At 55.5% G+C, this 12,982-nt stretch overlaps 1 protein-coding gene across 3 annotated transcripts in view; it reads right to left on the bottom strand.

Annotated features, from left to right (window-relative positions):
• Nucleotides 1-4,654: 4,654 nt before the first annotated feature.
• Nucleotides 4,655-12,982, bottom strand: part of REXO1 (RNA exonuclease 1 homolog) — a 41,228-nt gene continuing 32,900 nt past the window's right edge. For all 3 annotated transcript variants that reach the window (XM_042794226.1, XM_042794227.1, XM_009963223.3), the window contains 5 exons: nucleotides 11,816-11,926; nucleotides 11,345-11,460; nucleotides 11,036-11,174; nucleotides 8,360-8,480; nucleotides 4,655-7,621 (listed from right to left, as the gene is read on the bottom strand). In XM_042794226.1, the coding sequence (XP_042650160.1) occupies nucleotides 7,533-7,621; nucleotides 8,360-8,480; nucleotides 11,036-11,174; nucleotides 11,345-11,460; nucleotides 11,816-11,926 (576 nt within the window). In that variant the 3' untranslated portion in view covers nucleotides 4,655-7,532. The remainder of the gene's footprint in view (nucleotides 7,622-8,359; nucleotides 8,481-11,035; nucleotides 11,175-11,344; nucleotides 11,461-11,815; nucleotides 11,927-12,982) is intronic.

Genomic DNA, 12,982 nt, shown 5'->3' with positions numbered 1-12,982 from the left:
GGGCCAGCTGAGGAAGAGGAGGCTGAAGGCACGAGCGAACCCCGCCACCTCTGAGCAGCCCCGAGGTGACAGAGCTGGGACTGCAAACCCAGCTGGGGACAGAGGCCGCCTCGTTAGTGACAGCATCTAACGAGATGAGAGCCAGCCCCCTCACCCATCCCACCCCACCCTCATCCCGCCCGCCCGCAGAGAGGCCCCACCATAGTGATCCTGCAGTTCGCCATCATTAGATTAATTGCTCGCTGCAATTAACCACAGAAACCCGGAGGCAATTAACCAAGCGCTGGCCCGACAGTCCATAAAGCATTTACTGCGCAGTCAGGAATAACTCGTTTGAGGTCCATAAACAACACAGCTGTGCCGTGTCCCCACACCCCCACGTCCCCATGGGGCACTGGGCGACACTGGCCAGCACCTGACCTGCAGTGGTGGGGGGCAGATTTGGGTGCCTCCCCATCCCAGGGCTGCTCCTCGCCTCCTGAAAAGGGAGAGGGAAACCTCGCCCAAGCGGCTAGGGCTGTGAGAGCAGCCAAATTAATGAGTTATTATTAATTCTCATGTAAAGTGGTGAACAGCGTCATTTTGAAATAAAACGTGGTGGCTGCACGAGAGGGATTCAGCTCGAAGGGAGAGATCTGGGTCACAGCGGGCAGGGCAGGATGTTTTGATTAGACGGGCTGAGCAAATGCCAGTGCTGAGGTTGGGCAGACGCCGGAGCGGGGCCGGGGCCGGGGAGTCTCCATCCTTGGCCATGGAGGGGTCTGGCCAGCCCCACCGGGAGCAATTTTTTGCATTTTTGCAGCCCCGGATCACCACCCTTAACATTAATCCAACCTCTCCCTCTAAATACAAGTGGAATTTCTCCCTTCCAGAGCCCACCGCCTGCCTTTCACACCTTCTCTCTCCCGGCAGCTCCTCTGCTGCCGCAGTGATCCCCGGCAGCTCCCGTGGGGCTGATACCCGGCCCTGGAGCAGCACCCACAAGGAAATTTGGCGGTTTGGTCCTCACCTGCCATCTCCTACCCTCTCCTTCCGAGCCGGTGGCATGTGCGGCACCGGAGGCCCTTGAAGAACCTCAGATGAAGGCGGCACCAGCGCCGCTGGGAAGTGCCAGCGGCTATTTGGGCATGATGGGGACAGGACCCGGCCCCAAAACTCCACGTCCCCTCAGCTTTTGCAGCCGCTTGCTGCTTCTGGCAGCAGCGGGCCAGATCCGGAGGAAGGAGAGGGATTTCCACGTCCTGCCCCGGTGTCTCCCCCGCAGGGACATGTGGCGGGTGGCTTTGGGCACCCGGGAACCAATAACCCCGGCGGAGAACGGCTGGGGTCAGCCTGGCAACTGCAGCCAGCGAAGATGATATTTTTTGAAATCAATTGCCCCCTGCAATCAGCTGAACACCCACCCCCTGCCCCCCCGTGCGATGAAGTAAGCGCTGGGAGGCCGCACACGGCCCAGTGCCGGAGCAGAGGATGCTCCTCTGGGCGCTGCAATGACCGTCCCAATGCGTCCCCATCTCTGGGTGCAGAAGACCCTGGGGGGGGGGGGGGGCTGCCCCACGGCAGCAGCGGCCAGATCCTGTGTGCAGCCTCCTGCGCTTGCAGGGAAGGGTTAAACCTTTGAGCCTGGTTTTTTACCTTTGCTTGTGGACCGAGCAGCTCCAGGTGCCCTGTTCCAACCGGCCGAGCAGCTACAAAGCCCCGCTTGTTTGGAGAAAATAATAATAATTTAGAAAAGTTTCCCTATGGGACAGGGGTTGTTTCTCAGCCTGGGAGCAGCCCCAGGTGCAGCCCCCGGCCTCGAGCTGCCACCTCCCTGGCCTCCCGTTAGTGCCCCAAACTTTGGTCCGGGCTCGGCTGCCGGCAGACGCGACGGCGGGGCCGTCACCGTGCGATGGACGGGCAGCATCCATCGCTGCCTCCGGGCGTGGCCGCCGCCTCCCGTGAGCCCCCGGAGCAGAACGGCCCCGCGCAGAGGCAGTGGCAGGAGTCAGGGATGCCCTCAGCACCCGCATCCAACACCCAAAAGCTCACAACTCCCCCCCTCCAAAACCTGCGCAGCCAGTTGGCTGCTGTCCCCGTTCCTGCTCAGCCCCTCTTCCTCCTCCTCTGATCCCGGCCACCGTGCAGCCACCTCAGGCCAGGGGACAGTGCTGGGAAGGGGACAGGGCAGGTCACTGGTGGTGACCCTGTTTCTCACCCACTGCCAGCCCCTGCTCCCCAGTCTGGCCAGTTCCCCCTCTCTTGCTGGTGGCTGGAGGGAGCAGGAGGACCCTGGTGCCTGCAGTGACATGGGTGTCACCCCCCTCGTCCTGCTGCAAGTTTAGGGCTGGGAACAGGGACCCCCACGTATGGGGAGCCCTGCAGGCCCCGTGCACTGTGGGGCAGTTCGGGGGTCCAGGGCCGTGGCAAGGGCACATCCCTCGCTACCACCCCGGGGGAAACTGAGGCACGGAGCAGAGCAGCTGAAGTGCCCGGGCTCAGGGCACTGACCCTGGGTCGGGCCAAGCGAAAGGCTGGAGCAAGGAGGAATGTGGAGCGAACGAGTGCGTGGGGGCTGCCACCAGATCCCTGTCCCCATTGACGGTGGCAGGAGGGACCTCACTGCGCCCATGTCCCCGCACAAGGAGCTTTCCTGCCTGCACACACAAGCCATGCGACCCCTGACACATGATGGATACTACCCCCCCCCCTCAGCCCCAGCCCTCGCCCTCCTGGACAAACTGTGGTAAAAAGCTTTTTAAAGAGAGGATCGATGACCGCAGTCACCTCTGACCCACGCCGGGTGGCTCAGTGGCAGGGGGTGACACTCAGATGCCCCAACGATGCTCCTTGAGGAGGCGGGGGACACACACACACACACACAATGCTGCAGGGTGAGACGGGCGCTGGTGCAAACCCTGGTAGCCTCTCCAAATGCAGGGTTGCATGTGATGAGCCGCCCAGTCTCAGCTGCAGAAAAGGGACACGTAATGACGCCATGTGCTCAACCAGCTCCCTGGGCCGTTCCAAAACCTCGCCCCTCCTTGCAAGGGGGCAGGAGGCTGCTTCGATTGGGGTTTGGAAACTCCCTCCTCCCTGCTTGAGAAAGCAAAGCCATGGGCAGGGAGGGCAGCGGGCGCGCAAAGCCGAGCAGCAGAGGCAGGAGGGGGACAGGGACCCTCCTCCAGGGCTGAAACAAGCTCTGACAGTGCCATCAGGGACCCGGCGGGTCCCTGGCCATGACAGCTGCGAGGACACGGCCAGCCCAGTGGCACCAATTTGCTGGTAAAGAGTTTAGACTGGGACAGGGGCCAGAGGCTCTTTCCACGGATCGATACAGGCACAGTGTGCGGGGACAGAGGCCAGACCCCTGGTGGGGGGGGGGGACAAAGTGGGGGGCTTTGTAACACCCCAGCACCTCTGAGCTGCTGTGGATGGTGAGCCTTCTTTACCAGCAAGCTACTTCGCATCATCTCTCCAAATTTCAGCTCACCCTGAAGGAGCTGGCTGTGCCAGCCCAGCCACCCCAGGGGGGTTTCGGGAGGTGAGGCACTGGGGTTACAGCTCAGGGGTGTCTCTGCTCAGTTTGCTTCCCCCAATTCAGCTCCAGCACCTGAAAGCTGAGCCAGTGGCGGGGACAGGCAGCACCAAGCCCAGGGGCTACCCCAAAGGAGCAAAGGTTTCAGAGAACAAGCACACTCCTCCCTGTGGGTTCTGTTGGCAATGCCCCAGCCGCCAGCAGTACCCCCGGGGTGAGAAGGTTTTCCAGGATAAAACAAGAGTCTCAGATGTCCGAGACAGATCTTGAACACACACCTGCAGCACCAGTGTCCATCCGCACACCTGAGGCTGCTCACTGGGGACCGGGGCTCTCCCTACCCTAAAACCCTGCCTGCCTCACAAGAGGGGGGAGTTGTGGGAGGAGAGGGGCAAGGGCTGGCACCCCAGGAGGTTAATGCCAGAGCTCAGCACACCCAGCACCTCGGAGGTCCGCAAAGGTGGCTGAGAACACAGGGCAGCCGTGACTTTTACAGCATCTTAAGTAACCGCTGCCAGCACCAAGCCATCACCAGCACGTTAAATAAAACACATTGCCAGTGAGGTCATCTAATAGCCCATTATTTTTTTATTTGAACTTTTTACCTTCACCTCTTCCTCCGTGCTGAATCAGCTCCTTCGCTTGGCACTTTCATTCCTGCCCCATTTGCGAGATCGATAAGGGCTCTCCTGGGGAGCCCTGCCAGGCGGCGGGAGGGTGCCCGAGGCAAGAGGAGCCGGGACCTGCCTGGAGGGGGAGAAGGGTTTGCACAGAGCAAGGACACAGCCCAGGGCATCCCGGGCATCACCTCGTCTCGCAGTTCCAGAGGGTTGGGCTGAACTTTTGCAGCTGCTGAGTGGCACCGGTTTCGCCCCCTTTCCTCCAGCTCCTCGGCTTGCCCCGGCAGGCTGACGTGCCACGGAGAGGCAGGGACCCCTGAGAGCTGGTGACAAGTGCTGGGGGAAGGCCAGGCTCTGCTGCAGAGCCACTGTGTGAGGAGACGAGGAAATAACAGCAGCTCCAAGTTGAAGGGATGCTCGAGGGAAGCCTGCCCAGGCCCACCCCTCCTCCGGGATGGCTCCAGCACCCAGCCTCCCCAATCCGGCCGCAAGCAGAGCAGACCCAGACTCAGGAGCGTGCGTCTAGTCAACACTCTTTTATTAAAAACAATTACAAAAAGTTACAGGTTACAATAGTTATGTACAACCCAAAAACCTCTTACCAACCACAAACCTCTGGGTTTACAGTGTTATGGTGCCCGGGGGTGGAGGTGACAGCAGCCTGTGTGTCCGACGCTTGCTCTGACCCACACTGACTGGGTGGAAGTGGTCTGCTTTCCCACAGGACGGGCACCTTCCCCCCCCACACACCCCAAAAGCCTCATTTTAGGGGGTCCCAGCTGAACAGTGGGGAAAAGAAGGGGAAAAAAAAAAAAAATGACCTGGCAGGACTCATGCCTGGAGGAACACACCCTGCAGCGATGCTCTGCCTTCCCCAGGCCCAGGCGGTGGGATGAAGCCAAGCAACCAGCTCCCCAAGCGGGACAGCAGCACACCAGGTCCGCGTTAGGAACGTGCCGGCTTTTCCAGGGAAAGCAGCAGCTGCTGAGGGCCGGGGAACCGGGACTGCCTGGCGGGTAACAGGGGAACCTCAAGGCAAGAACCAGCTTTAAAGTCTAACGCGGCTGCGCGGTGGATCGGCGGGTTGCTCCAGGTACATTCTGTCACTGCAGCCAGGCGTGAAGATAAATGGAGGGATAAACAAGGGAAAGAGGCAGAAGCGGGAACAAACCTTCTCTCCCTGGTTAGGAAGCACTGAACTTTCTCGCCGCCTCTCCCATGGCCTGGGCAGGAACAGCATCAGCGTCATTCCCTGCCGGCGATGGGAGAGGGGGGATGAGACAAGGTGTCCTGAGGCTGCTTCATGCGGAAGCGCCGCGGCAGCGGCGGCTGCAACGCCTGGCAAAGGTGGGCTGCAGGGAGAGCTGGATGCAACGTGCCCCGCGGAGCAGCGGGGGAGTGGCAGGGAGCTGCACGACCCAAAATTTGGGGGTAACCAACAGGCTGGGAGGCCGTGCCACTGCGTGCCAGAGGAAACACAGAATGGCTCAGCCGTAACAGGAGGCTTTACGGTCCCCCACTTTTCCCGGTGGCTTTAGGAGCCCGGGAGAGGTCAGACACTGGAAGCCACATCCTCGTCTCTGAGGACGGCAGCAGGGCAGGGAGAGCCCAGGGCTTGCGCGTGTGCCAGCATCCTCTGGCCCACACAGAGGGGCCCAAGCAGGAGACCCCTGCCCGCGGCACACAGCCCAGCCCCACGCTCCTCCCCACCGCCGCGGTGGGACAGGTCAGCAGGACGTGCCAGGGGACACGCAGCAAGTCCCCAAACTCTGAGGCCAGCGCTGCCAGCGGGGGGGACAAAGGAGAGAGCCAGAGCCAGCCCCGACAGCCACCAAAACCCAGCAGCTCCCCTGCCCCAGGGCCACCACAGCCAGCCCGTGCCAGGGAGCAGCACAGCAGCCACCGCTGGGAAGCAGTGCCAGTCCTGCCTGGGAGGGGCCAGGCGATCGCTGCTCCAGTAACGGGGCTGAGCCGCTCCCTGGACCTCAGCTAAAAGACCTCATCTACCAGGGACTATTTTCCATCAGCTCTGCTGTGCCCCCACCAGCCACAGAACTGGGCAGAGACCGACCACTGGAGCCCTCCAGTCTGCCTGTGCTCCTGCCCCAGTCACCCCAAGCACGACAGCAACAGGTCTCAACAGTTCCTTTTGTCCCGGGGTCAGACAGACACTAACTGGGTACTCTGCTCTTCTTAAAACACCCAACATGTAAACTGGTTTAAAAGAATAATTTCTACCTATTGCTGTTGCTCTTGCCTGCATCAAGTCCCTGCTATCAGAGACAGACTGGTGGGGAGCCCTGCAGACTGCTAGGGACCACCCTTCGGTGCAATCTTCACTGCACCTAGGTCTCCCCCCCCAGCCCCCCAAAACCTTGATCCCTACATACAAGCTTGCCAGAGACATGCTGGAAGCTCGGGGTCAGGGGGAAGGACAGTTTGTCCTAACCTGCAAAGACACGATGGCTGCTCTTACCACTGTCCTCCCCAACGCGGCTCCTGCCCTGGAAGGCTGCAAGTTGCTGCTTGGCTCTGGGAACCCGGTTTGTCCCAGCTGTGCTGTCCCTTGCCTCACTACTACACACACAGCTCTCTGAGGTCTGGGCAAGGTCTGACACTTGTGGTTTCCCCCTTTTGCAGCAACTGCAGAGCCAGGATGCTAGCCCCTGGCGAAGAGAACACCCGGGTCGCAGCAGGCCGTAATTCCCCTGACCCCATCTCATTCCTCTCAGACCTGCTGCTCCCACCACACACTCTGAGACAGGCTCCCTCTCTTGCAGCTCTGGCTTTCTCCTCCACAGTGGGACCACACTAGGATCTCCTCCCGGATGGCTTAAGTCCTCAGCTCTCACCACCCTCTGCTTGCCATTCACACACCAACTATGCAATCCATTCACTTTACAGCTTCCTGCCCAACTCTCTTCCATTTCCCTCCATCTCCAAACACTGTGGGAATCTACCAGTATTGAAGTACAGAGGCAATTTAAGTTACATTTGAAAAAAAAAAAAGTCTACCTTTAACTGAACCAGAAAGAACCTTCTGCACATATCCAACCTACCTCTAAAAGCTTCTCCTAGGAACCAAGAAGTTCTCTCTGGTTGTGCTACTCAAAACCACCTTGCCATGCCTACAAGGCAATTGTTGTACCACAGAGTATCCCTCAGGTGGAGTAAAGAGGATCTGAGAGCCACTATCTGGACACCAGGACCTGGAAGCAGTGAGCTGGTGCCGTTCAGCTGCGCCAGCAGCAGTCCTTAAGTCCCATAGATAGCTGCGAGTGCACGGGGAGTCTGGGGTAGCATGCTGCTGTGGACAGGTGGACAGTGTTACTCTGAGCATTTATTGCACTGCTTCAAAGAGGTGGAGGAGGAATAGGAGAGAGAGAAAGCACAAGTCATCGTTTCACTTTAGCATCTTCTTTGATCTTCCAGACCATCAGCTCCATGCAAGCTCTGGCATCCTCGCTGGAGTCGTGCCCTTCCACTGGGGACAGAAAGACAAGGAGGGCAGTCAGCACCCCGGCCCCGGCAGCCCCTCTGCTGCACAGGGGCTGCCAGCCCACAGCACAAAGCCCAGAGGAAAGCTTCCCGAGACCAGGGCCTGCCTGCCACTGCTGGCCCAGCAGCTCACTGCCCTCTGCCACAGCAACCACAGGTGCATCTGTGACTACCGTGAACCACAGCGGTGGATTTAAAGTAGAAGAATTCCCACTAAACACATTTTTTGCTGGACTTCAGCCTGACACTGCTCCCTTGTTTAAATTAAAGGCTTGAAGTCCTGCTAGTCTGTAGGCCCTCATGTTGTGGAGTAGCAGGTTAGAGAGGCCTCCATTTCCCCAGCAATATGTTTACAATGTGCTCAAGGAAGATGGAAAGGTACATGTCAGTTTGCCAGAGGAAGATGGGGGGGCATGACATGGCCTTGAGAGAGGTACCTCTGACCTCCTCACACCTCTTCTCTAATCCCCACTCGGCACAGAGAGGGAAGAAGCAAGTGCTGCTGGCCCTCACTCAGGGCAGAGCTCAAACTGAAACTGCCTGGGGCAGAGACTTCATATCCTGGCCCATTCACAGCTACTGCCAGACACTACGCAGGAAAAAAATAAAGATTAAGAGCAAGAGGATCGGGCTTGGGGAGAGCAGAGGACGGCAGGTCCAAGGAGCCCGCATCCAGGTGGGATGGGACACGAGACCCTCACTCTCAGCTCCTCCTTGGTCTCACCATTGTCCTGGATGATGCGCTTGAGGTAGTCTGCCATCAGCGTCCGGAGAGCCCGTTTGTAAGGCAAACCCAGCCGGTGGGGAAAGACGATCGCAGTATCCACCACCGTGCCATGGATAAGCTAGAGGGAGGGAGCAGGAAAAAAAAAAAACGTGCTTATTTTCCCTCTCCCACAGGGACAGACACTCCTTAAGATTAACCACGCTAAAGCAATCTTCCGGTCAGCCTCTCGGGCTCGGTGTAATGCTGTCACTAAGCTCCAACCCAACCAGTCTTGCAAGAGGCTCTGTTTGAATCAAAGATGACTCCCCCTTGAAGGGTGCGTGCACACAGGCTTCTCAACGCTCTGCCAACCACCCTATGTGTGCCCTCAAAGTTCTGCCTAACTGCACGTTCAAAGCAGCAGAAATTCAGTTCATAGAACTCAAACAACAGCACAGGTCAACCCTTAATATCCTGACCTGGAGAAGCTGGCATACCTCCAAGAGCGTCTTTCACAATGAAAACCTAAGCTGAGGAAGGAACCAGTTGACCCCATAAAGCTTGTAACAGCCTTTCAACTACTTCTCAATATGCGGACAGAAGTGGGAAGGATTGTGCACATCACTGCTTCTATAGAAAAGGCCTGACCTTCAAGGTGCAAACCAACCTGCAAACCTCCAGTCCATCAGCAATGAGTCAACAGGAAGTTTTTAACCAGCACCAGCTCAGCAATGATGAAACAGGACACAGAGATCTTGTACTTCTGGGCATAAGGAACTACAGAGTGGGTGGGAGGGGGGCCCTGGCTGGTCCCACATCCAGGTCAAAGTCCCTGGGCACACGGGAGAGGAAAGAGGTTTGCTGTCCTCTAGGTATGAAGTGTCATCACGCTGGAGACACTGGGGACGCTGAATAGGTCAACATGCTATCTACCCTGCACCAAGGGGCCCTGGGGAGGACCAAAAGCCACATCTGACAGAGTCCATAAACATAGGGTAAGCTGGCTTTTTTTAAATATGAATTTATTACTCTCAGGCTAAGACGAGATTAATCCTCTGTTGCCAAGAGCACATGTTCACCGAGAGCTAAAGCCACATGGAGGAAGGCAGTCCCACACCTTGAGAACAGGAGTAAAATGCAAGGTCTAAGAGATAAACCTGGACGCCTGATTAAAAGACAGCTCTGCAAGTCTTGACACAGGATGTCTCAGATAGGACCCTGATAATCCAGTCTCCTCATCTGCCTCGACTCTTCCTAGGCACCAGCTAATGTTGCGTGACAGCCCGTAACTTCGTCATTAATAGTTTCATAGCCCAGCTCCGTAAATGCCTGAGAACAGCTGCAGTTTAACAGAAACAACCTGCTACGCTCTTCGGAGTATAAAACTGCCAACATTATGGATAATCTCTCCTAGACTGCAGTCAAGTTTGGCACCCACCCAGGCACAATGATAATTACTTATGTAGATCAGGAAGGCTGAGGAAACAGGGTAATATAGCTTTAAATAAAAATTGAAATGCTATCACCATGCGGAGCTTGCCACGGCCATTAGCGAGACGTCAACTTTACTGCCACAGCCCTCAGACATTACGACTTGACATGCCACTGCCTGTCACGCTCTGCTATATTGCTCTCGGGTTTGTTCTCTTGGCAATGTCTGCGACGTTAAGAGAAAATCATGCCTTTAAGAGGCCAACACAGTCATCTTGTGCGGATAAAACTGTAAATAATTTTTTTATGATGACGATGAACTCTCTGAGAAGCTGGGAGAAAGGGTGCCACGGAGAGGTAAAGCGCTTTGCAGGCATTAAAACCTCCTGCTTCCAAACCCTCGCCGCGAGTTGGCAGCCACAGCTTCCTCATCGAAGGCGCTGCACAATAAAGAATGGCTGGAGGAATTCTGGCCCGTGAGCATGGGCTAAAGGCTCAGCTCCTGCCTGCCACATGCTTTCTTGGTGACCCTGGACGAGCCCCCGGGGATCTGTGTTCAGAGTGCAAGGGGAGAGGACAGCCCTGCATTGCAGGACAGCCAAGACAGCTGAGACACATGGAGGCTACACTGATGAGGGCCAGGCAGGAAACGAGAAACAAAAGGTCAAAATAGTTTGGTCAAAGTAACACCACAAATCTTAGCAAACCAGGCAGAGAACCTCCCCCACAGAAAATAGACATTTTAACATTAGAGGAGAAACCATGAGAATTATCTCCAGTTGCAGAGGCAACGAAGAGGCTTGTCCTGTTTCTAAGAGTTACTGAGGACATCCAGAAGGCACAGGGGACTTGGGCCTCCCCCTGTTCATGCCCTGACCCTGGCTGAGCACAACTTCAAGCCAGTCAAAGGATGTTTACACCAACGGAGGATTCTTGACTACATGGCAGGGGTAAAAGGCAAGTGATTCGAGATCAGTCCTTCCAACCAGCCCGGCTCTATCCACCCTCCCCAGTCACCTCTACAGAGGTCTGTCACCCAGGGCAGCACCACTCATTAAAAGCTGGGGTGACACCACAAGTGACCTTTTGCTCCCTTTGCTCTTCTACCACAGACAGCTTCCCACTGGCTCAGAGACAAGACAGATCCACTGTGTCCTTCCCATTCTTGGAAATAAACAGTTCCTACATTTAAAGGAGACCTATAACACACACCAGGGTGGGAAAGAACCAGCGGGAAATGTAAACGCAAGACATGCAAATTACCTTTAGTGCAAATAAGTCGCTTTCCAAGCTGTGCCCTATCAATATGGTATCTGCACTGAACATGTTCAGTAGGACGGCTTGGACATCCCGCAGGGTGATACTAGTGTTCTCCAGGTCCTCTTCTGTCACACCTGAGAATCTGCAGAGCGAGAGCGCCGAAGGAGAGCTGCCGTCACTAAAGGAACACCTCAAAGCGTCTCAGCCGTTAGGAAGCGGTGGTCAGTGGAGTTTCAATATGTGCTCCCAGCCCTTTTTCTGACGTCCCTGATTCTGAGCACAGCCCTCTGACCCCAGGAAGCCTGTCCTTACCTGGTGTTATAGTCCACCACCTTGGTGTCCGGTTTGACGAAGGTGTCATATACCACTTTCAGGTCAGAGTTGATCACAGTTACTCTTGTCAGCTCCAATCCTTGCTTGGTGTAGCACTGCAAGCAACAGAGCAGGGATGAAGGAAAGTGCATGCCAACCACAGGATGGTATCAGTGAAACCATTCACCGAAATGCTGCAGCTCCCAAAGTGCAGCACGTCTAGTGCAGCAAGGCCAGCTAGCTGCAGATTTTCAGGGGTGCACACAGTCCTCAAATGAAACGCACACTGCTAAAGCTAATTAATAAGAGCTAATTTAAATGTGCAGGACCAATATGATGTAGAGTCCACAGCACAAAGGAAAGAAGATGGTAAAGAAACAGAGCTTTCCTTCAGCCACTTGTATCACACCCTCAGCCTTCCCCAAAAAGCTTTATTTTGCTTATGCATTTCTCCTATCATTAGGGACCCACCATTTCACAGTCTAACGCGTAGATTCCAGGGTAGCCATCAGTTGTAGGTAACTTCTCAAAAGTCTTCACAAAGCCATCAAGGCTCTCCTTGCGCCCATCATGGACATGTTGCTTAAAGAAAAAAAAAAAACAAACAAACAAAAAAAAAAAACACAAAAGGGACAATTGTTGATGGTAGGAACAAGAATCCAAAAAGTCCACTTCAACAGAGCCTCCCACTTAAACAAAAAGATTTTTTTTTTTTGTCATTTCTAAAGGTTAGTGGGAATAAATTTTGCCTATCATTCGGTCTGAGAAGTTCACCGTAATATCAGACATAGCCATGCGCAACCCTGATTCCAAAGCCAAATCAGGGCTACTGGCATCATACTGACAGCTCAGGTAGGAGCAAGACATCACACATCTAGGGACAAGGAGCTTCAACTTTCAATTCAGAGTAGAATTGCTCAGAAAGGGTCACACTGATCTGACTCCAGCTGCTGGTTCCTGGTATAGCTGGTGGCTGAAACATGCCCAGGTGCAGGATTCTAATTCCAGACATCCCTGTTTGAGCTAATGCATCAGGTATATCATAGCCCAGAGACGGCAGAAACTGGTGTAATGAAGTACCAGCACATGTCAATGTCTGCATACAAATAAAATCCACTGTATTCCAAAACCAGACAGTTTGCAGACAAACAGGAGCTACTGCCTACGAGCACTTGAAGCAATAAATAGAGTATTTCCAACCACTCTTCATTATCCCCAACTAAAGCTCTAGGGTCAACAAGATCCAGCACAGAAGAGCTCCCTGAGCTATCAGAAAAACTCAGAGCGATTTCACGAGTGGCTTAAGCCGCTGTTGCGACGGGCACTCCCACTCTCCTTTCCTCTGCAGCCCCAGATCCCACCCGACTTGGTCAGCCTGAAAGCCTTCTTTGCAGGGGGAGGTTTGACCTGGATGACTGCACTGATCCGGTTACCTGCACCACTGTGGAAGCAGGAACACGTAACCGAGGGCAAGGCAGAGGTTGCAACTGCCCTTTCGCCCACTGACATGGTTTTAGGTCAAATTTAACTGCTGCACCACACCCAGAGGTGACGCTCTCTCCTGCATTCCCCAGAGGGGGTTTTGGTTTGTGTCTATCTCTAAATCTCAGTGTATTTGAGCACAATCCCAGCAGCCCG

Source organism: Tyto alba, unplaced genomic scaffold (assembly GCF_018691265.1).
Source record: "Tyto alba isolate M040663 unplaced genomic scaffold, T.alba_DEE_v4.0 Super-Scaffold_20000042, whole genome shotgun sequence".
NCBI classification, from domain to species: domain Eukaryota; kingdom Metazoa; phylum Chordata; class Aves; order Strigiformes; family Tytonidae; genus Tyto; species Tyto alba.
Note: the sequence above shows the minus strand (reverse complement) of the source record. Positions and strands in the feature narration are given on the sequence as shown.